Here is a 27,466-nt window from a genome sequence, read left to right on the forward strand (position 1 = left end):
AAGCCACCTCACTAGTGCGTGAGACAGGCAATTTTCAAAATGCGCAGCTAAAAACAAAGGCCACCTTCTTTGCTTGTAAAAACAAAACAAACTTTTTTATTCGACATCATTAATTAAAGACATGCGAAATGGTAATTAACTTAAAAAGAAATCATAGCCCATGAGAACACAGCTATGAATATGCCTTCTTCCCTGCGCTGTCATGGTGAAAATATGCGAATCTATGGAATACTTGAAGGATAAATACTAATGTGCCTTCCAAACGCGTGTGATCACCAAAATATAATATAAATAACAAATAGTCGGCATCTGTATGGGGTAAGTGCTTATTAAAATAGTAAAGTTGTTGACTAAAGTCAAAGGCCACTCATAGCTCCCTGTTCATTATATATTACATAAAGCTGTAGGTGAGGACGACACTACAGTAGCATAGAATGCAGCAACAGCGAAGGATGGCCAGCATGTGAAGAGATTAGCAACAGCAGCAGTATTAAAAATTGGGAAGTATGCGCGAGAAGAAGATGTAAAAGGGAGAAAAATGCAACACGTACTTGGGGAGAAAAATAGATGACGACGGAGGAAATAGACGTCTGAAGTCATAAACGAAAACTGACCGGCTGTGTCCGGCGTGCGGTTTGAAAAAGGAGAAACGCTCTCAGGTTAAAATGGACATGTGGCAGCGAGAGTGTTTTTTCAAGTGGTGCCGAAAATAAATAAAAACATTTTGTTCAAAAATAAAAAATGCTGATGCGGATTTTTATTTATTTGTTGTTCATTTGCGACTAATTTACACTACCACAATACCGTAATATATAATAATCAATAAATGATTAATTCTATAATAATACATACGCAATCTGCATAAATTAAAATATCGTGTTTAAGCGTATTGTATGACTTGCTAAGGCCGATATGTTACATGTATACGTGATAGTCTTTTTTGGAGTTCTTGTATTTGTACACAAAAAGAACATTTAATTAATTGACAACAAAGGAATAGGTGGTGATTTTTGCGATGTCAATAAGCGAGATGGAATTTTATGTAAATCTCAATGATTTTCAAATTGGATTTTTTTTATGAATTTAAACAAACTTATAAAACATGGTGACATAAAAACGTAAATATTTTCTTCAAACAAAGTGATCTTTTGGATAATCTGTAAAACTGAATAAAAGCTACTCGGCTTAGTTCAACGCGAATTAATTTTGTTTAAATAATTTCGAATATAATTTCGAATGGAAACAATATGTAAATGCATTCATCATACAAATACTTAAGCATGGTATTCTACTCAACTATAAAGAAACACTAAAAATCTTATTTTCGTACTAGTTATACGAGGCGCCTTAAATAAGTTTCCATACTTTTTGTATCTGTACTTTTATTGATAATACCATGAGACTTTTATTTTATTTAATTTTTATTGATAGTAACATGAAACTCTTCCGGCTGCAATGCACATTTTGTATCGTTCCGACAACATCTGGTAGGCCCCATGAAAGTTATCTTGCGTGAGCGTGTCAATGACCGTCGTCACAACCTCTTTAATCTCAAGTGTCTCAAAACGACAGAATCTACGGTTTTCCTTGAGCTTAGGGATCAACCAAAAGTCACAAGGAGAAAGGTTTGAATTATAGGAAGGATAGGGAATTCTTTTGACCCCCCCCATATTAGTCAAATAGTCTGTGAAAAAATTGGAGCATTCGTGAGCCAAACGTTACGCAAAATCTATCGCATCTTCAATTCCTTACGAATAATTGTGTGTACAGTTCCCACACTGACATTAAATTGTGTTTTTATTGTCTCTATAGACACACGACGGTTCTTATCCATGAAATTCTTTATTTGGCCAATCAACTCTGGTGTTCTGACTTCCTTACTTCTTTCACAACTCTCATCATCCCCCACAGACTGCTTGCCTTCTTTCAATCTCTTCTGCAACTCAAAAACTGATGTTCGATTCATGCAAGATGGTCCAAAAGCAGTCTGAAGCATTCCATATGTTTCTCTGACATTTTTTCCAAGTTTAAAACAAAATTCTGTTTTATATCGTTTTTCTAAAGTGTCTTCACGTCCAGATTGCATTTTTGAAATTCCTCAGCTGTGACAATGAGGTTTTACTAGGGTGCATTCCAATGTCTTTGAAGCAAGAATCATAAAAAAACTTATCTAAGCCACCTCGTATAAAGCAATAGAAGCTGCCCCAAAAGAGAAATTAACATATCCATGTAATATATCAACATCGCCAAAGAAGCGAAAAAAAAACCTAAACTATTTTACAGGGAAAATATAGACAGACAAAAACTAAAGGGCTGTTCTTAATTAGCAGTGACTCAAACCATATGCGCGCAGCCGTAACAGGGAGGAGGGCAATATTCAAAGTAGATAAAAAGGGTTTAAAGAAATTGCCGATTTTCCATCTGCCAAACTTTTCACTTTCATCTGCTCAGGTAACACAGATATATTTACGCATATCTACACAGTCACTTTGGCCTCATTCATAGGCTTTTTATATTTTTAGCTATTTTTTTGTGTGCGTCTTAAGTGCTTGACACAGAAGAATCTCCAATTAAATTATCTTGGCTGGATACGCCAGACAGACCTACAATTGTATGTTTCTTACTATACCAGACCCCTCATAAAAATGAGTTTTGTATAAATTCTTAAAAGCATAATAAAAAACAAGCATAGTTTTAAAAAAGCATAATTAAAAAGTCGATAATTTAAATAACGATAATTTCAAAAAGCATAATTTAAAAAAGCTTAATCAAAAAAGCATGATTAAAAAAACATAATTTAAAAAGCATAATTAAAAAAAAACAAATTTAAAAAAGCATGATTCAAAAACGCATGATTCAAAAAGCATAATTAAAAACATATATTAAAAAAATATAATTAAAAAATATAATTCAAAGGCATAATGTAAAAAAAGCATAAATATAAAAAACTTGTTAAAAAACATAATTTAAAAAAGCATAATTTATAAAAGCATAACTAAAAAAAAAACATAATTAAAAAAAAAGAAGCAAACCAGGCATGCGCAAAGCGCGCGTAAACTCTTGATTTTCTTTATAAATTGTCTGAATAAGATTTTCGTTGGATTATGATTGGGGTTATGTTAAAGTTAGTGTTAGTATTAAGATTTGCCGCTCAAGATACAGCATAAATGCTTCAGTAGGCAGCACATTAATAAGATGGAGTAAATTACTCAAGAAGACAACTCAATAAGTATTTGTTTACATCAAACTATAGGCGACCATGTTGTAGTCAGTTTGGGAATCAGACATGTGGTATTTTATTCTATAGATGATATGATTTAGAAAGTTAAACTTTGCTCGTGAAAATTTGTTTGGTTTTTGGTAAATAAGGAGAAAGGAAAATTATTTGCTGTGGTTGTAGCTAGACGAGTTCTTGCTATGAATGTTTTACAGGGTAGCCAGGGATTGGAGCTCAGTCTAGCACCTAATATGAACGTAACGATATATAAACGAGAGACTTGTAGACTGTGTAAAAGGAGCAGCAGTATATACTCATTTTCAAAATGTTCGTCTTTTATTGGTAACGCCTTAAGTACAATTGTTCAAGCCCCGACAATATATATATATATATATATATATATATATATATAAGTAAAACATATATTCCAGTTTCCCATTACTACAAAATTTGAGGAAGCAAGTGTGCTTGATTTAAAAAATGTAGATAAAGCCCGTTAGATACTTTATATATATATTTTGTCGATGAAAAATTAATACTCGCTGTATTAACCGAAATGGTTCAATTCGTGGACTCTGAAACTTCTAAAAAACTAAAGCTCTGAATTTTTTCGATGATTGTTTATATTACTTGTATTGATCGAACTATTGTTCTCATCCCTGGCTGTCTGTCCACCCCTGTCTAGATCGTCTGTCCGCTTTCGTGGTCAAACCTCAACTCCAAAATCTCTCCAAAACTCTACATCACGTGTTCCTTTCCGTCACCTCATTACGTGTCTCAGGCCAACCTAATGTCCCCATCTAGTTATTTGTTTATCTAAACCCAAAAATAATGTTTACATCTACTTTCTATTTTTACATTCCTTTTGCGATTCACACGTCAATCATCTCTTCTCCAATTTAATTGTTTATTCTTCTAATCATAATAACTTATCCAGCGACCATCCGTCGCTCAAATCAATTAATAATAATAATAATAATAATAATAATAATAATAATAATAATAATAATAATACTGATGCTTTGGCCCTGCTTGCCACGGTTAACACAAATACTACGCTATGATCACAGCATATATACGTAAAAAAAAAAGAAACGGCATTACTTTTGCACCAACCTTATACTTATGCTGTTATATTCATTAATTTATGACTGAACGAATTAGTTCAACCGGTCATAAAGTGTTAATGAAGGATTCAAACAAATTTATCACGTTTTGCATTGGAACTTTACATATATTGTTAATGTATATAACATCTATTGTCTTGGTTCGACCCGGTTCCCAAAGTAGCTTTTTCGTGCAATTTAGCTTTTAAGTAAAGAAAATGTCGGTAAGAATAAAGCACTAAGCGAATATCAATCTGATGAGTGGAAATTAAAAACCGAACGTCCATGTTAACTGCCAGTTTCACACTAACCCGATCATCATCAGGGAGTTGATTATTTGTTTTATTTCGTACTGGCTGTTCTTAGATCCAGCTATTTCATTAGTGGATCAAAGTTGTTTTAAGTTAGGCGCACGCGCTCTGCATGGGTGTAAATATAATGTTCCTGCGGCGTGTCTATGGGGTGACATCATCAACACCGCGTTGTTTGCGAGTGGATGGCATCGTCACCAGGAATCGTCTTTCTCTGTCTCTGACGCCATTTAAGTGACGAGTTTGGCTCGCAGACTTCTGAACCGACTGAAAAGCGATATCCGTCCACACACACACACACACACACACACACACACACACACACACACACACACACACACATATATATATATATATATATATATATATATATATATATATATATATATACTAGCAGTTCAGCCCAGCTTTGCCCTTTCTACTGTTCATAACTTTACGTGTATATATATATATATATATATATATATATATATATATATATATATATATATATATATATATATATTAAAAAGTTTGACTTATGTTCAGGTAACCTGCATCTAAAATTTCAAGTGTTTAGACCCAAAATTGGCGGAGAAGTTTGGTCAAATCTGCTAAAGTCAACTCTATCAACTTTGACATCTTAGCAGCCAAATTTTTGCCCAACATCTGATTAAAAAGCTTGCTACATGTCTGAATACCCTTTATGTAAAATTTAAAAATGTTTAGATACAAAATTGGCTGAATAGTTTGCTAGAGACCGCTAAGAACAAATCTTTTGAACTTTGACCTCTTGCCAGCCAAATTTTCTGTCAAAATTCGATTAAAAAGCTTGAACCATGTCTCAATACACTTTGTGTAAAATTTCAAATGTTTAGACCAAAAATTGGCTGAGTAATTTGGTAGGGACCGCAGAGGTCACATTTTTTAAAACTTTGACCCCAATTTTGTCGACTTAATATTTATTGTTTTGGGCTCAAATCCAAATTAAAAGTTTGATTCATGTCCAAGTAACCAACATCTAAAATTTCAAGTGTTTAAACCCAACATTGGCGGAGGAGTTTGGTAGAGTTTTTAAAGGTTAAATCGTTGAACATTGACCTCTTGACAGCAAAATTTCTGGCCGAAAACCGATTACAAAGATTTTCCCAAATTTCCATACTCCTTATGTTAAATCTCGAGTCTGTAGACTGAAAATTGACAGAGTAGTCTGGTAGGGAAATGTACCCAGACAGACACGCATCGTCAGACAGACAATTTCACTTTTATAGATATAATAGGATGGGTGCCCAGCGTTGCCCGGGTGTTTGGAGGTGTGAGTTGAGCAAAAAAATAAAAAAGTGGTAATAGGAAGGCAAGCTCGAACCCGTACCGTGAAGGAGGAAACGAACAGGAAAAACGTGACGTCTTTGTTGTTATGTCCACCGCCAAACCGAAAGTGACGTAGGTTTAAATTAAGGCTAGACAATCTAAAGGAGAGGATAACTTTTAAAAATATCCGCGAAAAAAACGACACCCCCCCTGTAGAAAAGTGCTTAGTTGAAGGTGAAGATATTAATGTTTTTAGCCAATTTTTCGATATTTGTCGTATGAAAGGTCAAATTTTAAAACGATACTGATCTTGGTAAAATCCGTCGCCTCTGTCGAAAGTTTTAGGCAGACATGCAAACAGACATACCTACATACATTTATATATTGGTAACTAAAAATTTTCGACCCAAACCGATGAAAAAGTTTGCCCTATCTCTTTATGTAAAATTTCAAATATTTAGACCAGAAATTGTCTGAGTAATTTGGTAGAGACCGCAGAGGTCAATTTTTTTAAACGTTGACCCCTATTTTAACCCCTTGATATTTATTGTTTTGTACTCAAATCAAGTGAATCAATTATATCCATGTCCAACGAACCTATATCTAGAATTTCAATTGTTTATACTCAAAATTGGCGGAATAGTTTGGTAGAGTTCTCAAAGGCCAAATTGTAAAACTTTGACCTCTTAACAGGCAAATTTATGGCCGCAAACGGATTGCAAAGATTTTCCCAAATCTCAATACCCTGTATATCAAATTTCGAGTGTGTAGACTGAAAATTCTCCAAGTTATTGTGTAGTGAAATGTATAAAGACAGACCCACAGACAGACAGACAGACAGACAGATAGACATACACTTTCACTTTTATAGATAGATAGGTTGGCACAAAAACAATATCGTTTTCTCATATACTCATTTTTTTGCAGGCTAGTCGACAGCAAGGGTGGAATTCAAATGCGTACGTTTTTCTTGTTCCAGTTTCAACTAGGCCAAAAAGCTGCCGGGACAGCTCGTGATATCAATGATGAGTGAGCCCAGGAACCACTAACGAACGTGTGGCACAACGGTGGTTCAAGAAATTTCGCAATATATATACTTGTATTTCAGCTCGGCGTTGCCAGGATGTTTGGATGTGTCTATTGAGCAACAAAAAAGAAAGTGGTGATAGGAAGGTAGGCTCGAACATGTACTGCGAAGGAGGAAAAAAAAGGGGAAAAAAGCTGACGTCTTTGCGGTTACGACCACCGCCAAACCGGAAGTGACTTATGTTTAACTTAAGGTTAGACAACCGAAAGGAGAGGATGACTTTCAAAAATATCGGCGAAAAAGCGAACCCCCCCTATAAAAAGTGCCCAGTTGAAGGTGAAGATATTAATGTTTTTAGCCAATTTTTCAATATTTGTCGTATGAAAGGTCAAATTTTAAAACGATACTGATCTGGTAAAAATCCGTCGCCTCTGTCGAAAGTTTTAGGCAAACATGCAAACATACATACATACATACATTTATATATTAGTAACTAAAAATGTTCGACCCGAACCGATTAAAAAGCTTGCCCTATCTCTGAATACCCTTTATGTAAAATTTCACATATTTAGACCAGAAATTGTCTGAGTAATTTGGTAGAGACGCAGAGGTCAATTTTTTAAACTTCGACCCCTATTATAACCTCTTAACATTTATTGTTTTGGGCTCAAATCAAGTTATTAAGTTAGATCCATGTCCAATGAACCTATATCTACAATTTAAAGTGTTTAGACCCAAAATTGTCGGAGGAGTTTGGTAGAGTTCTCAAAGGTCAAATCGTTGGTTGACCCCTTAACAGCCAAATTTCTGTCCGAAAACGGATTACAAAGATTTTCCCCAATTTCAGAACCCTGTATATGAAATTTCGAGTCTGTAGACTTAAAATTGACCAAGTTATTGCGTAGGGAAATGTACACACATACATATATATATGCATATACATATATATATACATATATATACATATATGATTATAAATATATATGCATATATATATTTACATATATATATATTTACATTTATATACATATATATACATATATATATAATATATATACATATGTATACATATATATATAAATATATATACATATGTATATATATATAGATATATATGCATATATATACATATATATATAAATATATATACATATATATACACATATATATACACATATATATACATATATACACATATATATACATATATAGATATATATATACACATATATACATATATATACACATATATACATATATATATACACATATATACATATATATATATATATATATATATATGCGTGTGTGTGTGTGTGTATAAGACGTTCGTTATTCAGTGTACGGCATACGAACATGCGCATGTACAGACTGCATGGTAGGCTAGCACATCCAAGTATAAACGAATTCAGGCATCCGTCAACGGAGACGATGTGGCTTTGTTCTGTGCGTGTAAATAGCGTAACATACTCGCATCGCAATAGGTTGTCGGTGTAAAAACGAGGTTCACACATGCGTATATAGATGCCAATTATAATCAGCTACAAACGGGACTAATGACTATTTCACGGTTAATTAAGTACAGTGCGTAACTTCACCTGAATAACCAATGCGGCAAATGTTATTTTTCTCTTTTCTCTTTTGTCATCCCAGTTCCATTGCACGGTAAACATTATGTTCTTCTTGTTTTAATTTGAACTTATTCAAAATTATTTTATAAATATTTAAGCACTTTTAATATCCTTCACATTTATAAATAGACGCGAATCTGAAAAATAGAAACAAACCAAGATTTGATTTATCTTTAATCTATATTTCTATACTAATTATCGATTCCTACACTGACGATTGCATAAGCATGAAACACTAGTGTCCACATTACTCTGAGCACAGGTTGATATTAGTTGAAGAACTAGAATTCACTTCTGATCTACGTCGGCAAGTCAAGTGGTTAGGGACATAGTGAGAAAAGCTGTTCTCAAGAAACCACACAGATTTCTCTATTAAATTTTTCGACTCAAGAATGATAGTTTCTCAACAAGTCATGAACCGCTAAGCGCCACTCGTTATGACAAAAATAACCAGATATGTCAAGGCCCAGTGACGCCCTGCTTTTTTTTTTTTTTTATAAAAGTGAGAACAGGACGTAAAAATCTCCAAGCGATCCGCAGGCAGGAGTATTAAAACCGATCGGTAAAGGATGATAGAAAATACTTGAAGAACAATTTTTTAATAGAGTATATTTGTTTCTTTTTTTAAAGTCGGTTTCTATTCAACCCATAGTTGGGACCCTAACAGGTACTACCACTCCGGGTCAGATTTTACCTGGGAGCAATGGCAATTAAAGGGTGGCTCCACACTCCCCAAAGGCCGCAAGATGGGCCTTAACCTATATTCGATAGTGAGGCCCCAACTTACGGGCTTTGGAGAGTGTGGCGCCACCCTTTAATTGCCATTGCTCCCAGGTCCACTCTGACCCGGAGTGGTAGTACCTGTTAGGGTCCCAACTATTGATTAAATAGAAACCGACTTTTAAAAAAATCAAGAAAAACAAATATACTCTATTAAAAAAATGTTCTTCAAAATCACTGGATTCGGCATTAAATAACCTGAAAAGGGTTGATATGCCGTAAAACAAAAACAAACAAACAATTAAGTTACGCGCGCCTAAGCTTCGCTTTTAAGGGGAAACCCCTATGAAGCCAAATTATTGCTTTTTGATACCTTTTCGCCTGGTAACATTCCAAGCGGACCACTCTGTTTATTTTTTAAAGAATCAGTATTCGCACTGTACCGCTTCAATTACAGGCAGGCGCCTCCATGGATGCTATATGTCGCCTGGATGTTTCATTCACATGAATTTCACATTTCGACTTGTTTAGAGTTGCTTTTATTCTCAGTTCTAATCAAGCCAAACAAATTCTTCAGTGTCCTAGATATGTGTTAGAAAGAATCTGTCCCAGATATGACATGAAATATAGAATCCCGGAATATAAACATACATTTGTCTTTTGAATAACTATTGCGCAACAAGATCAGAAGAGACGGATGTGCAAGATAAATATTGAAAATAGTAGTTTTCCACGCGAGGGTAGAGTAAGCATACGTTTATTTCGATTGGAAGGTGGCGTATTAGAGTTATAATTGCGTTACAGGGCATTTTTGCTCGTGCAACAAGATTAGAAGAAACGTGTCTATAAAAAAACAAAAAAAACAAAAAGAAACTAAGAGACGAAATATCCAAAGAGAAATTTGCGACTTGCTAACAGCAAACTATTCTATACAAAATACCGGCCATAGATGTTTGTTGTAATCTTGGATCAAAGAACATTCAATTATATTACATTTAAAGTTATTTAAATGTTTGAAGAGCTAGAGGATAACCGCACTCTTAGGCACATTCAGGTACACTTCGGCGTTGACTTTTAAGCCGACTTTTTGAATGTGAAATGGCATGATGTGGCCTTCACTTGAAACCACACCAAAGAACATAACCGTGGCTAAAAACTCCGTTGAGCGTTATCCTTAAGGATTGAACTTCCGGATTTCCACATTGAGAATGCTGGCAATGGTCTTGCTCTCATAACTTGGATTGATAGAAACATGAGTTTTTTCAGCGGCGCATCTCCGATCTTGCTCATTGATGATTGTGTCACTTTCAGACATGATAGAAGGCTCCTATCGCTCTTGTATTTGTACGAAACTGGCCAACCAGTAGATAACCTGCAACATAAAAAGAAAACCGGTTTTCATCAAACAGAAATGGAATCATGTCGTCTTTTCTAGAGCGAGAATTTTATTGATCCACCCTGTAATCTAAAGGAACGAAGCAAAATTCATCCACTTTATTTTAGCTGTTTGCTGTCAGTTCGTTTTAGTTCTTAGACGGCTGCTTTTTGCGTTTCATCTGTGAACTAATTTGGCCGAAGCCATGAGGTTGATTAAAAAATCACGTTTGTGAAACAAAAATAGATATGAAAATGATGCAATTTTCTTTAGCAAAATTAATCATAAAAATACGTCTACAAAGTAATAATATAGTTTCATCGCGTACTCGTGTGCGCATGTGTATTTTTTTTACATATGTGAGCAACTTTCTGCTTAAAGACACACTGAAAGAATTTCGAAGGATGACAAAATCAATAGAATAAGTGAAAGAATGTTTAAGAACCAAGAATCACAATTGCTTTTCGATTTTCACTCACACACACACAAACACAAACACACACACACACATACACACACACACACACACACACACACACATATATATAAACTTTGTGCGTGTGAGTTCGTTCCCAATGGATTCCAAAACGTCTGGGCCGATTTTATGAAATTTCACACGAATGTACTTTATGCATCTGGCAGGTTTTTAGATTAGTTCTGTATCGGAATGTCTTCGATAAGTATCGATAATCATTAATCGAAAAATCGATGGACCAGCGATTTTGAATTTACGCTTTATACAACTTAACATCATAAGTGCATTTGAGAAGTCTTATAGCCGCACAATAAGAAAAGTCCGGCATGTAAAATCAACAGTTGGTTCTTTGATAGGACAAGGACGCGTTCAAAATGAATGTTTCTTTTTAGAGCACAATTTAACCATGATACTTAACTATGGCATTTTAAACTTTTATTCAATCCACTATACAAAAATAATGTTATAAAATCAACAGTAGGTTCTCTACAGTGCAATGTATTGTGAACTAAGTAACTGCGGGGAGGATTGAAAAATGGTCGATTTCACCGATTTCGATGACAATAATATATGGGGGGGGTGAAACATTCGTTGATCCTACAATCATACCTGGGCAACGTTAGATCTCCCTGCTAGACATATATATATATATATATATATATATATATATATATATAAATAAACTTTGTGTGTGTCAATTCGTTCCTCATGCACCAGAAACGGCTGGGCTTATTTTTATGAAATTTCACACGAAAGTGCTTCATGTATCTGGCAGTGTTCTTCGATTAGTTTTGAATCAAAATGTCCTAGATATGTATCGATAATCAATAATCGAATAATCTGACGAAAGAAGGAGCAGGCGATTTTGACAAAAAATAACCCTTATAGTGTCAAACATCACAAGTGTATTTAAAAAGTTTAATTTCCACACAAGCCGAAAGGCTCAAGGTATAAAATTAACATTTGGTTGTTTGATATAATAGGGGCGCGTTTGAAATTAATGTATCTGTTTAAATCGCAATTGAACCATGATACTTGACTTACCTATTTTAACTTACATTCAAGTGATTATTACCGCATGTACAGAAAGGCCAAGCATATAAAACCTACATCAAGTTTTTGATATAACAGGGGCGCATTCGAATGCTGAAGCATGACACTTGACTTGTGCATTTTACAATTCCATCCAGGCAATTATATATAAGAAATACTTTTATAAAATCAACAGTAGATTCTCTACAGTGTAAGCTAGATTACACTGTATTATGGACGAAATCATTGCGGGGAGACATGTGAAGATTCCTCCCGGCGCATCGCGATGTGTCCACAACATATGAAACCAATCTATCGATCAATTTCACCGATTTCGATGACATTCAAAATATGGTAGTGTGAAAAATTCATTGATCATCATTCGATTACATGCAACGTAGGGTTTCCCTGCTAATATATCTACATACCTATCTCTCTCTCTCTCTCTCTCTCTATATATATATATATATATATATATATATATATATATATATATATATAGTCATCCAGGTACAGTACTGTTTCGCTGTTTCACAGCTCACCAGTGCGGCCAGACAAGCAACTGCCTCAAGCCAGGATCGAAACCCGACCGCTCAAATGACAGTCAAGGCTTCTCACCATTACTCTATATAACTGATGTTGTGTGGATAATGAATTAACCATGTTTTGAGATCGTCCAAATGCCGCCGCTGAATTTATTTACACAAAGAGCGTCGCTTAATACGTTAAGATAGGGAGCATTATAGTCATCCACATAGGGTACTGTTGTGTGTATATGTGTGTGTGTATAATGTGTGTGTGTATATATATGTGTGTGTATATGCGTGTGTGTATATATTTATATATATATGTGGGTGTATATATATGTGTGTATATAATTACGGGCAACTTTGAGTTTCCCTGCTAGTGTATATATATATATATATATATATATATATATATATATATATATATATATAATTTCATAGTATACACGATATGATATTATAAGGTGATAAAATATAGATTTTTGCTATTCCAATATACGAGCTAAGCTTAGTATGATTAATATCAACATACTAAAACTAAAAATGATATTCTGAAATGAACCCTTATGCCGGAATGTTCTGGTGATGTGAAATATAATTTAGGACATGATTTCGTTTACGTTTCTTCTGATGAGGTGCACTCATAGAAAAAACAGGATAAAACTCAGCATGTTGATTGTTCAAGTGATAATGAAACGGATTTTTTTCAGAAAAGAAAAACAAACATTGGAATCTCACCTCTTGTTATCTATACACGGTCTAGACTGAAAGCATTAACATTTATTCATCTTTAATTCTGAAAGTCTTCAGTAAAGATTAAGTTTAGAAACCAAAAGATTCTGTAAACTTGGATTTTTTAAAATTACATTTTCACCCCAAACAAGGGACAATGCCACTTTGATGTAGATGGCTAATATCAGGGATATAAACTACAGGAGTACTATGTGGGAAGTTGGGCAGCAAGATGTTGGTTCACGTTACACTTGAACTTCTGCATGTCAGTACAGTTTGGGAAGCAGGAACTCGGAAGGGAATTCCAAAGTCCAGCGGTTTTAGGGAAGAAACTACTGGAGTAGAAGACTCTCTTACATCTAGGGATTTCAACTGTGAAGGGGTGGGATTTTGCTGCCTGTCGGGTTTGTCGGGGGGTATTTACGTCGAGGGGGTAAAAGTGCTTGCAGTTCGTCAGAGCATTCACCGTTAAAGTACTTGTAGAACAGGCAGAGGGACGCTACATTTCGTCGATTGGACAGAGGCTGAAACTTAAATGACAGTTCAGGACCTATTAGGTTGGCCACTCTTTTTTGAACCCTGTCTAGGAGTGAGAGACTAGTAGCAGATGCACCAGCCCAAATATGACAACAATACTCCATACATGGGCGAATTGTGGCCTTATAGAGGTACAGGATACTTTCGGGCGTTAGTAGCTTTCTAGCACGGTAGAGAAAACCTACCTTTTTCGCACGGACCTGGAAATGCTCTCAATGTAATTGTTCCAACTCATGTTTCCTGTGAACGTTAGGCCGAGGAATTTAAAAGATGTACTTTCAGATAAAGAGTCTTTGGCCATTGCTATTGGTGGTAGAGAAGGTTTCTTGCAATTATTGAAGGAAACAAGTGTAGTCTTGGCAGCATTGAATGTGACCATCCATTTTTGTCCTCATACCACTGCAGATTGGAGGTCATCCTCTAGTGTTTCTACCATTTCTCTAGATATGTGTTTATTTGTTTTCCTGTCGTGTCGGTTATAGTGCCTGGTGTCATAAGCATATATACCCATCTCACAGACAATTTTGTCATGGAGGTCATTTATGAATATCAGGAATAATAGAGGTCCAAGGATAGATCCCTTGGGTACTCCCGCATTTATATCATATTGTTTAGCTGTACATCGATGACAACCTGAATTTTTCTTTTATCTAAGAAGGATTTAATTATGTTAAGTATTCTTTTAGTGATACCGTATGATCTGATTTTCCTGAGAAGACCTTCATGCCATACTCTGTCAAAAGCCTTAGATATATCTAGAGCTACCGCTCTACCCTCCCCTGCTTTTTCAAGTGAATGGTATATACGCTCAGTTAGGATGTCTGCCGTGGAACGGGCTTGTCTAAATCCATATTGTTAGTCGGTCAGATGTTTAGCATATGTAAGGTGATGGACTAGAGCTTGGTTAATTATGGACTCAAATATTTTGGCGTAAAATGGGAGGAGGCTAATGGGGCGGTAATTTACTGGGCCAGTTCTTTCGCCAGAATTCTTGAAAACTGATTTGTGCCCGAAACAATAAATTTTAAGGCGTCATAATAGGGGTCAAAGTTTTAAAAAATTAACCATTTTTTTTGTTTTTTTGCTTTTTTTGCACAGCATACACCTCCAAACACCCGAGCAACGCCGGACACCCCTGCTAGTATTTTATATATTAATCCCAATCAAAAAAAAAGTAAATACAAACAAGATAGGAAATAGAGTTTGTTACAGAAGAATAACATTTAAGACTGTAAAATATATTTTACATGCATTGTTCGATAGGATACTCAAATAGATTTATGGATATATAATGAATTTTTCATAATCCGTGGAGTTTTAAAGAAATGTGTCCTCTTTCTCAGAGGAAAGATATTAGAATATGAATGTTATATCGAAGCTTCTGTTATTGGTATTAATTAAAACAACATAACATGAAAACTAGTCATGAATGAAAAAAAAATATGTACCAAAAGAATTAATAAAATGTGGGGAAAAATTAAAAAAATAAAAGGATAAATTAAAAGTCAAGTATTTAAAGATCAGATTAAACGATATGGAAAGGTTTAGTAGACGAAAGGATTATAGGAGAAAATATTCCCATAAGAAGAATCTGAAATTATACTGTTGACAAATCAAAATCCAAAATGTGTGTGATAATCTAAAATGTTTGTAATAATCCAAATATGTGTACTCTAGGTTTGTAAATTATTCGTTTGCAGACGATGAATAAAAATTAATATATATATATATATATATATATATATATATATATATATATATATATATATATATATATATATACATATATATATAATAGCTATGTGCATATATATATATTAATACTATATATTCGCTAATACTAGCTATATATAAAACTACACAAACACACACACACATATATATATACTATATTTAACTCAGAAATTTACCTTTTTATAAAAGGAGGCACTCGTTATTTAATCTGGTTGTTAAATGTTTTCATACAGATTTCGCATAATTTCGAAAGTGTGTACAAATTAAATTCGTATTAGATTTATCGGACTACTCATCTTGAGTGTGTACCAAAAGAATTCATAAAATGTGGGGAAAGAATTAAAAAATAAAAGGATAAATTAAAAGTGAAGAATTCAAAAATCAGATGAAAAAATATGGAAAGGCTAAGTATTATCAAGACGAAAAGATGATATAAGAAGAATTCAGAATTATACTGTTGACAAGTAGATATAAAGCAAGATCTAAAATGTAGAAAATCCGTTTGCTCGCAGTCGAGGAATAAAGATTATTTTAATCCGTTGGAGTTTTTTTCCTTTATGAACAATTCATAGGCATAACAACTCCCAAAGCCGCGAAAAATGGTTTTATAATGGAAAAAAAAAGTTTCAAAAGAACAACACCTCAATTCCAAAAATTCTACTTGAAAATGATTTGTAGTCGAATCAAAAGCGTTCGTGATAATTATGAAACTTTCATTAATATGTTCGATTTTGATATAAAAAAGATTTTACGAAAAATCGAAAAAATAAAAAAGAATCATAAAGCAAAATATCTCCGTTGTGTTTAAAAACGTCTGCTAATATATATATATATATATATATATATATATATATATATATATATATATATATATATATATATATATATATGTGTATATATATATACGAGAGTAATCCCAAAAGTAAAGTTCTATTTATTTAACACAAGGCAGGAATGGTATCATTAGAACGAGGACCATTTTATACCCCAGAATATATTTTTCTACATAGTGAACACTATTCTTAATTAACGATAGCTGTGTATGAGCGTTAGGCGCCGTTTTAAGAGGTTCGTTCCAAAAGTAAAGCCTCCTATTTTTAACAAAGGTGAGCCACGAAGACGTGAGCGGTATCATTAAAACGAGCGAGCTTTTGCGCTCCAGAATTTATTGTTCTGCATAATTATCACCATTCTCAATGCACTTTTGACAGTAATTCAATGACGCGTTTTTGCTTCTAACGCATGTCCATGACAGGGCTTGCTCAAACTGTCAATATCTGCAACAGAGGGATGAAACTTACAGGTCGTGAATGCATAAGTTTTGTCATCATAACAATGCAATTTGCAATTCCTGTCTTATTAGTTTTGGCGCAATAAAAAAAATAGGAGGCATTACTTTTGGAACGCTTTTCGTTTTATCCTTCTTTATTGCTAAAACTAATATTTTCGCGGATAATATGACTAAGTAAATGATTTATTTCGTCCGTGACTGACAAAATGCTATTTCAGACGTATTGATTGACAGACCAATAGTCGGATCCGTAAAATTGTGTTTCAGACTAATCCTTGACAGACCAACGGATGGATCGACAGTGATGCGCATAAAACCATTTCCACCTCCAATACGTGTTCATACTTTTCATTATATTCCAATCATGTTTACGAATGTTAAAAGTATATCAAAAGCAAAACCTATTTCCAACTCTTAGAAAAATGACGTCATTATATCAGTAAAAATGACGTCATCAGTAAACAGCCATGTTGTTATAGAGCATCATTCTTGATGCTGATTTTTATTGCATTCGTTTCACCAATATCTTTTTTTTAACGAATGCTTTGTAGAGGGACATCAGGTATATACGAAAACAACCCCGTGAAGGTTTCCAACGTCCTTAAATGACAACGTTTCTGTAGAACGAACCAGGTTCGAACTTGGCTAATCAAGTTGCCAGCCCGCGTCATTAACCCCTTACCTCCTTGCTGTTGTCGTCGTTGTCTCTGTAATGAAACGCGTGACTTAATTGACGTGATTCAAAGGGTTAGTCGTGGCATGAAATGAAAAGAAAGAAAGGAAAAACTAACATGGCGAGACATTTTGTTTTATGGTGATTAATCACGTGACTGTGAATGTTTATGCAAATGAGACTAGTCTATAAAAGTGGACGTGAAGCGAACATGAGGCGAGTTGAGAGAAGGTGCGTGACTTATGCAGACGTGTGGAAGTCTGCTGAAAAGATCGTCGCATTTGGAGGTGAGAAGTTTTGAGAACAGTGTCGAATTTAATCGAGAAATTGGTGATTTAAAGTGCAGAATAAATAACACTTAAGTTATTTAATTATAGTCTCTTACTTACATATCTATAAAAGTGAGAATGTGTGTACGTGAGGACAATTCTAAACCTATATACTCAACGAATTTTAGATCTACAGGCGAGAAATTTAGTATGTTGGGCATTCAGATGTATAGAGAATGTTTCATTCGACAAAAAATCTGCTAAGGGCTCAACGAAGAATTGGTGCGTTGGAGTCATCGGATTTTTATCCGTTTGCTAATTGCTTCACGAATGAACATGCGTGAATACTGAATGGTTCATATTAAGATTAAATATGCGGGAAAAACACCTTTTAAAGAACGTGTCACGCTGGTCTAATGATTATCATACTTTCCTCTCTGTCTTTAGGTTTTGGTTTCGATCTCAATTTGAGTGTATTTTTAAAAATTCATTTTACTTACAAGAAGTAAAATGAATTTTTAAAAATTCATTTTACTTACAAGAAGTGAAATGAATTTTTAAAAATTCATTTTACTTACAAGAAGTGAAATGGATTTTTAAAAATTCATTTTACTTACAAGAAGTGAAATGAATTTTTAAAAATTCATTTTACTTACAAGAAGTGAAATGAATTTTTAAAAATTCATTTTACTTACAAGAAGTGAAATGAATTTTTAAAAATTCATTTTACTTACAAGAAGTGAAATGGATTTTTAAAAATTCATTTTACTTACAAGAAGTGAAATGAATTTTTAAAAATTCATTTTACTTACAAGAAGTGAACGGTTTATAAAAATAACAATACTTGCATGTACATGCCTCAGTTTCTGTATGAATTAAACTACATTTATACGTATTTTATGACCGGGCAACGCCGGGCGGCCTGCAATATTTTTTTAAATCTGGGATTTGGTATAGCATCGTAACGGTAATTTCTAGTACTGCTTAATATTTAAAATCCTTTTTATGCTTTAATTCTGAGCTACGGCAGGTTTGCAATGATTTACCTTAACACGAGAACAAACTTCCTTCGGATGGAGGCTTCACAGAGATCTTCGTGAAGGGTTAGGGTTAGCCTTAACCTGGTCCTCCTTATAATCGGTCTACTTTTCGGCGACTTCCAGTTCAAAGGCGAGTTTCATGACGATAAACTGGCTAGTCCTTAGCACATACCGAAACCATCTGGGTTACCATTTCTTTATCTTGCACCCAATTGATATGATGTCGCAAAGCTTTTGAATATCTTAATTTGCCTGCTTCCCAGCTCACTACAACATGGTTTGCTTCAAGCACAATGTAAACACGTTGTTATATTACTTGTAGTGGTCGGACTATTGTTCTCATTTTGAGTATTATTGTATTCTTCGAGTTAGTCTTTGTTTCATGGTTGTGGTTTCGTATGTGTGAAAAGATGTGTTGACAAACAGAAGGCAACTCTAATAAAGATCGACAAGGAATTATCTCCCTTTCGTCACCGAAAACTTAAAGGTGTACAATTTTTATTTTTCTTACATCTTTCATTTTTTTTTAGCATATGTGCTGCCCTTTTTGAGTCGCCTGACTCTTTATCTTGCATCCCTGTCAATTATATTAATCCAAGAATACGAAAATATCTACGTAGCCAGTAGCTTTTCTCCTTTCTTTTCCAAACAACAACCAACATATCTGAAGATGGTCGAAGGCCAACCCGACCTAAACATTGCACAAATAACACTGAAGATCAGAACAATAGTCCGATCAAAGCAATTAATATAAACAATCAACCATCATCTCAAAAATTCAGAACTGTAAACAAGTCAATGGGTTTAAACCTGTCAGCCTCAATCCCCCAGCCTCTGTTCATTTAACTTAGAACACAAACCAGTTGCATTCAACTCAGTACCACGTTTTGCGTGTTTTTGACACACAACACTTATTATTATTATTTCTATTATTTTGTATGTTTATTATTTTTTGTCTTATTAATTTTTGTTATTTTTTTTCTTTCTTTATCAGATATTTATCTTTGGCCCGTTCGAGATGACCAGTCAACTGAAAGTCACGTGTTTACGCGGTGTTTTAAGCACCAATGAGTGAAAAGCCAGACAGTCCATCCGCACTCGCTTCGCTTTGCTTCAACCCGACCCCTGCTCCCACGACTGAACTCCCCCCGACCGATGCTGAACCCTTGATCCCTGCTAGCACCGACGCACACGCAGAAACACCTACCATGGGCAACCAACAGAGTGGAGAAGGCAGTTTGAGACGCAGATTGAAGAAGAAATCGAAAAACAAGGATGAAAAGACAAAAGTTGGAATCGCTTCCGCCTTGTTCAGCGATCCTGTTTTGGGAGCTTCCGGTGTGGGTCCTTATGCTGGAAGCTCCGTCGACGAAGCTGTTACGCCTAGTAAAAGGAAAAAACAGACCGAACAAACTAAGTCACCAAGACCAATACGTTCAACCTACGACAACGTCAACCAATCAGGATCGATTACAAGTCTTTGTGATGCCTCAGAGATGTATACCAGCGATCTATTTCTAGATACCGTAAGTCGCCTTGACGTTAGTATGACAACAAGCCAACCAGAAATGGGAGGTCTCCGACATCACTTTGATCCCCAAGCACTCGACAATCTTTCCTATGGAGATTCCTCGTTAGCAGAATCGGGTTTCATTACACCGGCCCTTACAACACCACAAGTGCAGAGGAACAAGTCAGCGTGTGCCATGACCACCTCTGACAGTGTCACGGAACTCGGTAAGGAAATAGAAAGAACGATCTTCGAGAGACTCTCAGCCAATCAAAAAGCTGGAAATACCGAGGCCCACCCGGAAGCTGCTAGCCTTTCGTCATCTCCAAAGCCGAATGAACATAAGGTAACCATGGTTGTGCAATCACCAATTCCGCCACGGAAGACGGTAACGGAAGTTAGATTAGCCACAGCGTCTCCTCGGACGGCTAAGCTTGAAATGATCAGAATTGATTCGGACGAATGTGATAGTGATATCGAAAGATCCGAACCAAAGAGTTTAAAGCCGTTCAACGATGCATTAAAACTAAAGATGAACCCTAACGAAATAAATCAACCACGTGCAGAAAAGGCTGTCGAAATTTCGGATGTCAATGACGGAACAGACAAAGCCGATAATGAACCAATGGAAAAGGAGTGTCAACAGGATGAGTTGAAGAAGGATGCTGAGATAAAGGCAAACGCTGACTCTACCGCAAAATCCGAGACAAAAGAGAAAAGTGAGGAATCTGATGCGAATGTTACGTGGTCAAGCTCAGACGAGAATTACGGAGATTTTGAGAAAGTGAAATTGCACATCGAGGAAGACGACTTTGTGGTTTTGAGTAGCGAGGGAGAAAAATGTATCTCCACGAACATTGACGTAGAGGCGTCGAATCATCTAGACATTGAACCTGGTCAGTCTACAACGACTGCTGACCACAACCCCGGACCCAGTTTGATTGCTGCGGGACAGCAGTCAGCACTGACCACAGAAAATGTACCTAAAGAGTCAGAGGAGACAATTAGCGAGGAAAAACCAGCCGACAAAGAATCATATGACAAAAATACTGTAGGGATACACGTAAATACGGAGGTTTCTTCCACGGAAAATACGAACAAAATTGACGTGGTTCAGGAAACAATTGAAAAGTCGGAATCCGTATTAATTTCTCAGATACCCAGAATGGAAAGTTCCGGGGAAACTGCTTCTCTTATTGCTACTGACGTCGCTGCTGCTGTTGTTGCGACAAAACCTTTAGAAGACACTGCTGAAACAGTGGCACCTCTACAAGCATCTGTGCAGACTGACGAAAGCTTTGTTGGAACACCGGAAGCTGTTTGTGAGCAGGTTATACAAGCCACTGATTTTGCGTGTGTAGAACAGGCAAATGTGATGATACGTCGGCCGTTCATTGAAGCTGATCAGGAGTTTCATGACAGCAAAAATCAGGCAGAAATCGAAAGGGTAGAGAAAAAGACAGGACTCATACAGAAACCAAACTACGAACCGGAAATAGAACCGAAACTGGAAATTAACGGCAACAAAATCGTTCAGGAGGATAACCATGACATAGCAAAATCAAAAACAGAAAAGAAAAACGAAAGAGTTAGAACAAAATCTATTTCTCCAGGCAAAGAAGATATTTTAGCAAAAGATAAAGGTTTAGAAAAAGAACGCTCTTTATCGGAATCGGAAAAGGTGGTTATTTGTAGCTCCGAAACAGATGATATCCGGACGAAAAGAAATATGGAACATCCACCCAAAGAGGTACCTACAGTGGAGAATTCACACGCGGAAGTTACGATAAAAAGCTCAAAATCAAAAAAAGATAGAAAACGGAAGAGGAGAAAAAGTAAACAGCAACTATCGGACGCTAGTGATGCGACGAAAGTCGAAGCTGAGAGGGACGAGACGTCGGGAATTGAAGACGTATCGTTAAGACTAGGCGATAACGCGACAGTATCGAGTCGAGAGGAAGAAACCGAGAAAAGCACAGCTGACGAATCTGGTGACAGTAGCGCCACGGCATTTGAGAAACACAGTTTAGAACATCAGACAACTATCATCGAAAGACCAGGATACCAAAAACATGATAGCGAGAAGAGAGAAGAAACATGCGGCAAACCTATTGACGCCTGCGATTTGTTGCTTCAATCGGACGAGTTTAAAAATCAAGAACCTTGCAAACAAGGAACGCCAGAAACGGTGTGTACAGTTCAATTGAAGGACACTTCACGCGTTGCTATTGATACCAACTTAACGGTTGAGTCGCCAGCTAGTAGCGAGATATTAAGTGACGACCCAACACCTACGGATGATCGGTCGAGCCAATTGAGAAGTTTTTATATACGCGATCGTAGCCAGATAAGTCGGACAAAGAATGAAAATGCAAAAACGGACGAACCTGAAAACATTATAGTCGGGCAAGTACAACCTGACGACGAGATTGAGAAACAAAAGGATTGTTACCAAAAATCTTCGGATTCGCAAATAAAACAAAGCAGTTCTTCCTCAATAGTAGAAGAAAAAAACAAAAATGGCGAAGGGGAATCAACGATCGAAGATGTCGCAACAAATTGCCCGGATGGGACCAATACTAAAAAAGCACAAAAACGAAGCTTAAGAATATCCTTGACTTCTGAAGAAGTCTCGGAGATTTTCATGAACGGACAGACAAGGCTTGACAATGAATCTCATTCTAATAGCAAACTAACAAGCCAGGAATCCGAAAGTATCATAACCGGATCTGACCGAAAGTCAGATACAGAGGAAGATCCTTCAAGTGAGAACTATCGAAGCAAACACGAAAAAAATATCAGCAATTTGACTTTGAGTGACATCGATAGTTCACTTCCGGAAACGTTACCGGAACTTGCAGACTTACAAAATTTCTTGGAGTATATCAAAGTAGGAGAACGCCCGGCAGGCATAGATACACCGCCATTTTCACCCAGGGCCGAAACAGGCCGCTCGTCTCCGAATGAAAATTCTAACAGCCGCCGTCTATCTCGTATCTCACCAGCGATCACCGACAGGTCCATCACGGAATCTGACCTGGACATTTCGGAACAGCGTGATGATCTCAGTACGGACAGCAACATCTTTGCCGATGATGAGGACGAATCATCGTCGGAGCTGTTATTCACAAAAACTTACACCGAACCTGACCAGGGTGGGGAGGTGTGCGTCAGCTGCACTGTTGTCAACACAAACGCTGATGACGATAGCGATGAGTTCTGGGCCGAGAATTCCGCGAGCGAAGAGGTCTACCAGCGTATTGAAACGTCCACGAAAGCCGTGACCACAGTTTTCGATAATGCGCGCCTCCAGATGCAGGACATCCACACCCATTTGCACAATCTCCGGTTGCAAATGGAAAGCTTGCAGGATTCTTTAGATAACGCCTGCATTCTCAGCCAGGAATACTACCATGTGGACAACGACCAAATCACATCGCAGGACTATTACTCGGCCGATAAAGGCTTTGTAGTCTCGCAAGAGTATTTCTCAAGAAATAGAAACGTACCAGTGACTACTGAAGAGTATTCCCCTGTGGATATTGGTCCCGTATTAACGGAAGAATATTACTCATCGACGCTGGGAAAGCCACCATTGTTGTAGACATATTATTTACATCACCAAACATCGAAGACGAACAGCCATCAAAACGCAAACGTAGAAATAAATGCTAAAAAATAAAACGAGTTAAGGGATATTGTTGCCGTATGTACCGCAAAAATTATATTTTTTAGAATCTTTTCAAATGTATTTTTATTATTATAGATCAGGTTTTCCCAAGAAGCCCAGAGTTTTGTAAAAAGTTCGTAAAAGCACATGTAAGATAGACGAATTCAAAAGCACGTAAGATAAACAAAGCGATTTTTGGCTTTTTATTAGTAAAAGTCCAGATTAAATAACAATCGAGAAATCTTTTTTTTAAAAATAAACAAACAGCAAATAATTCATAGAAAACGTGTATACTTTTAAGATGTGGGAACAATTTGTAAGATTTATTTAATCAGAATTTTATTTCAATGAAGATTGTCGTATCAACACACGAAAACAAAGATGGCGTACGAGATTGTCGCTTAACTTCGGTTTACTTCGCTTAATTTGAAGAGATCATGATGAACATAATGTAATCCAAACTCTAACCATTTAACGTAAAGTCTCCCAACAAAACTAATCGCAAAACAAGTGATAATTGCCTAAATTCAAAAAAGTCAATCGATCTGCTCGGTCGCCATTGTTGTTTTTCGTGTTATATAATGACTTTCATAGAAATAACATTTTGAAATTAAACCTCATACAAACAATTTCCACGCGTGAAAAGGGTACAAATAAAGTGCAGAATTTAATTCTACCGCGTTTCGTATAAATTATTTGTTGTGTTTATATTTTACGAGGTCAAAAATGGAGAAAATAAAAAGATAAATTTATGTACAGTTTATCATTTTTTTTCGCAGTTTCCATGAGTCGTGTTTTAAAGTGTCTAAAGGTTAAAAACATGAAGAAACGCTGCATATATTAAGCACTAAATCAATGGGTAAAAGTGCAAAATAGTTAAACTCGAGAATACGTAATCAAAAACAAAATGGCGAGCCTGGTAGTTTAAACGCATATAAACGAGTTGTAAAAATATAAAATCATTTACTCATCGTTGCCGTATATAAAAAGTGTTTTGTATAGATTATGCGCTGCTGTTTATTCTAGTTTACAACTTCTCCAGTGTTAACTATTCTGTATTTTTATAATTAAAGCAATTGTCAAAAAAGATATCGTAAAAAATAGTCTACGCGTACAGGTTCTTATCGAAAAGGTCAGAAAATATTTTTGGTATATAAAAATCATTTGATAAATATAAATTAAAGAATTATCTTAAAATCATAAAAAAAATGGACAAAATATTTTTTTCCTTATTTACCTGAAGCAGTGTCGACTATAAAAATCTTCGTTGAACTTCACTCGGTTGTAGAGAGGAGGCAACTGTATACCTTAGCTCAACAAATGAAATTGAAATAAACATGGAAAATATAATAACATAACAGAGACATTTTCTCAAACTCATAGACATTATGTATTTACATTCTCAACTTCATAACATTTTTTTTTTGCAGCCAAAAGAAAGAATGTAAATAAAGCCACAAAACCGACAGAAAAAGAAAAAAAAACAATGTCAATTGCTATTTTTCCAGATTATAAGGCATATGAACAAATAAAATTATATAATAATTGTAAGGAGTCTACGCGGATCAATCAACATTTCGACATTTCAGTGTCGTCGTCAGGACTCCAAAAGAAACTCGCAGTCAGAAAAGTAGAATATATATATATATATATATATATATATATATATATATATATATATATATAGTTATTGTGATGAACATACACTCCATAATTCATACTCTCTCCCAAAAAGGTAAAACGATACATACTTTATATTAAAACTTATTAATTAAGTATAAACGTTTTTATCACGTTTTATTTCATACATTTTTTGTATATACAGTCTGCCTTCTAGTTGATTGATTTCGGTAAGGGCCACCAAATACCTTTATTTGCTGGTCGCAGACGTTGTATACAAAAATGTATTACATGGAAAGCGTTATGAACATTAAAACGTTATTAAGTATAGAATTTAATTCTAATGAGTTTTATATAAATTACATGTTGCTCCTTTTTGGGGGGGGAGTGGGCATGAGTTATCGCGTGTTAACTATTCAGAACGTGTACATATAGTTTTAGGCTAGAAGAAATCTCTTGAAAGTTAATTGGGTTTAATGATCCAACACGTCAATTTCGCAGGAATCCTCGATTTTTTTTTACGTATGACAAAATTTTCGACCGACCCAAAGAAGCACTACAATTTCAACTTGTTTTTTTCTTTACCGTGAATTAACGTGTTTTCCAGGAAGTAACACGCGCAACGTATTCAAGAAAATTCAAACGACTGTGCATCTTATAGCCGGAAGACAGATTACATATACCAGTTTCGTTTGCCTTTTTAACTTACCACCTATTGCTGAAATTCCTGAATACTAACTCTTATTTCAAGCTGATTTTCAAAACTTAAAATATACGTCGTATAAGCCGACAAATAAAAATGGTAATTTGATTCTTTATCGTGATTTTACAATTTAAAATGACAATTTATATTTATTTCTGACATGTGAAATTTAAGGTACACATTAGCTTTAACAGAATTATCTGGATTAGAAAATAAAATGTAAGCAATAAACTACATTTAATGATGTTTAAAGCCTTGCAGTTGAATAAATTTCGTTGGATTCATATTTGATTGTTAAATTGATTGGCATAAAAACATCATTGCAATGCATTCTAGTAATTCTGAAATATCAGAAACTTATTTGAATCGATTTGAGGTTAAAAACAAAGGTTCATGACATCAATCTTAGTTTTGAAACATTTCAGCAAGATCCAAAAAATGTATAAGATTTATAAAACTTGTTATGAAATCATTTTAAAAGCTTTCTGTTTTATATAAAAATCGGTTTACAACATCAGATTTTTTACAATTTACGAGGTGCCTTCAATAAGTTTCCAGACATTTTTTTTTGTACAAGCATTTAAAATTGTTGTAAATTCTTTAAAATTAAGTATGTTATTGCTATACATTTTATGAGATGACTAACCAAGCTTTTATGATTTCAGTTTCCAATGAACAGTTACAACAAGAATTGGAATACACCCCACTAAAGCCTCATTGTCAGAGCAGGTGATTTTCAAAAATGCAATATGGACGTGAGGGCACTTTAGATGAACGATATACAATAAAATTATGTTTAAAACTTGGAAAGGACGCTACAGAAACGTATGGAATGCTTCAGACTGCTTTTGGACCATCTTACACGAACCGAGCATGAGTTTTTTAGTGGCATAAGAGATTCAAGGAAGGCAAGGAGACTGCGAGGGATGATGAGCGGTGTGAGAGGAGTAAGGAAGTCAGAACACCAGAGTTTATT

The 27,466-nt window shown here is 35.3% G+C and overlaps 1 protein-coding gene across 1 annotated transcript in view; it reads left to right on the plus strand.

Moving 5' to 3' along the window:
- LOC145246577 (uncharacterized) overlaps nt 1–25,718 on the plus strand; it is a 133,139-nt gene extending 107,421 nt beyond the window's left edge. The window contains exon 3 of the mRNA XM_080108188.1: nt 19,982–25,718. Within this exon, the coding sequence (XP_079964314.1) occupies nt 20,055–24,101 (4,047 nt within the window). The 5' untranslated portion in view covers nt 19,982–20,054 and the 3' untranslated portion in view covers nt 24,102–25,718. The remainder of the gene's footprint in view (nt 1–19,981) is intronic.
- Nucleotides 25,719–27,466: the final 1,748 nt, after the last annotated feature.

This window comes from Euprymna scolopes, chromosome 24 (assembly GCF_053919585.1).
Source record: "Euprymna scolopes isolate OS-2025 chromosome 24, ASM5391958v1, whole genome shotgun sequence".
Classification (NCBI taxonomy): Eukaryota; Metazoa; Mollusca; class Cephalopoda; order Sepiida; family Sepiolidae; genus Euprymna; species Euprymna scolopes.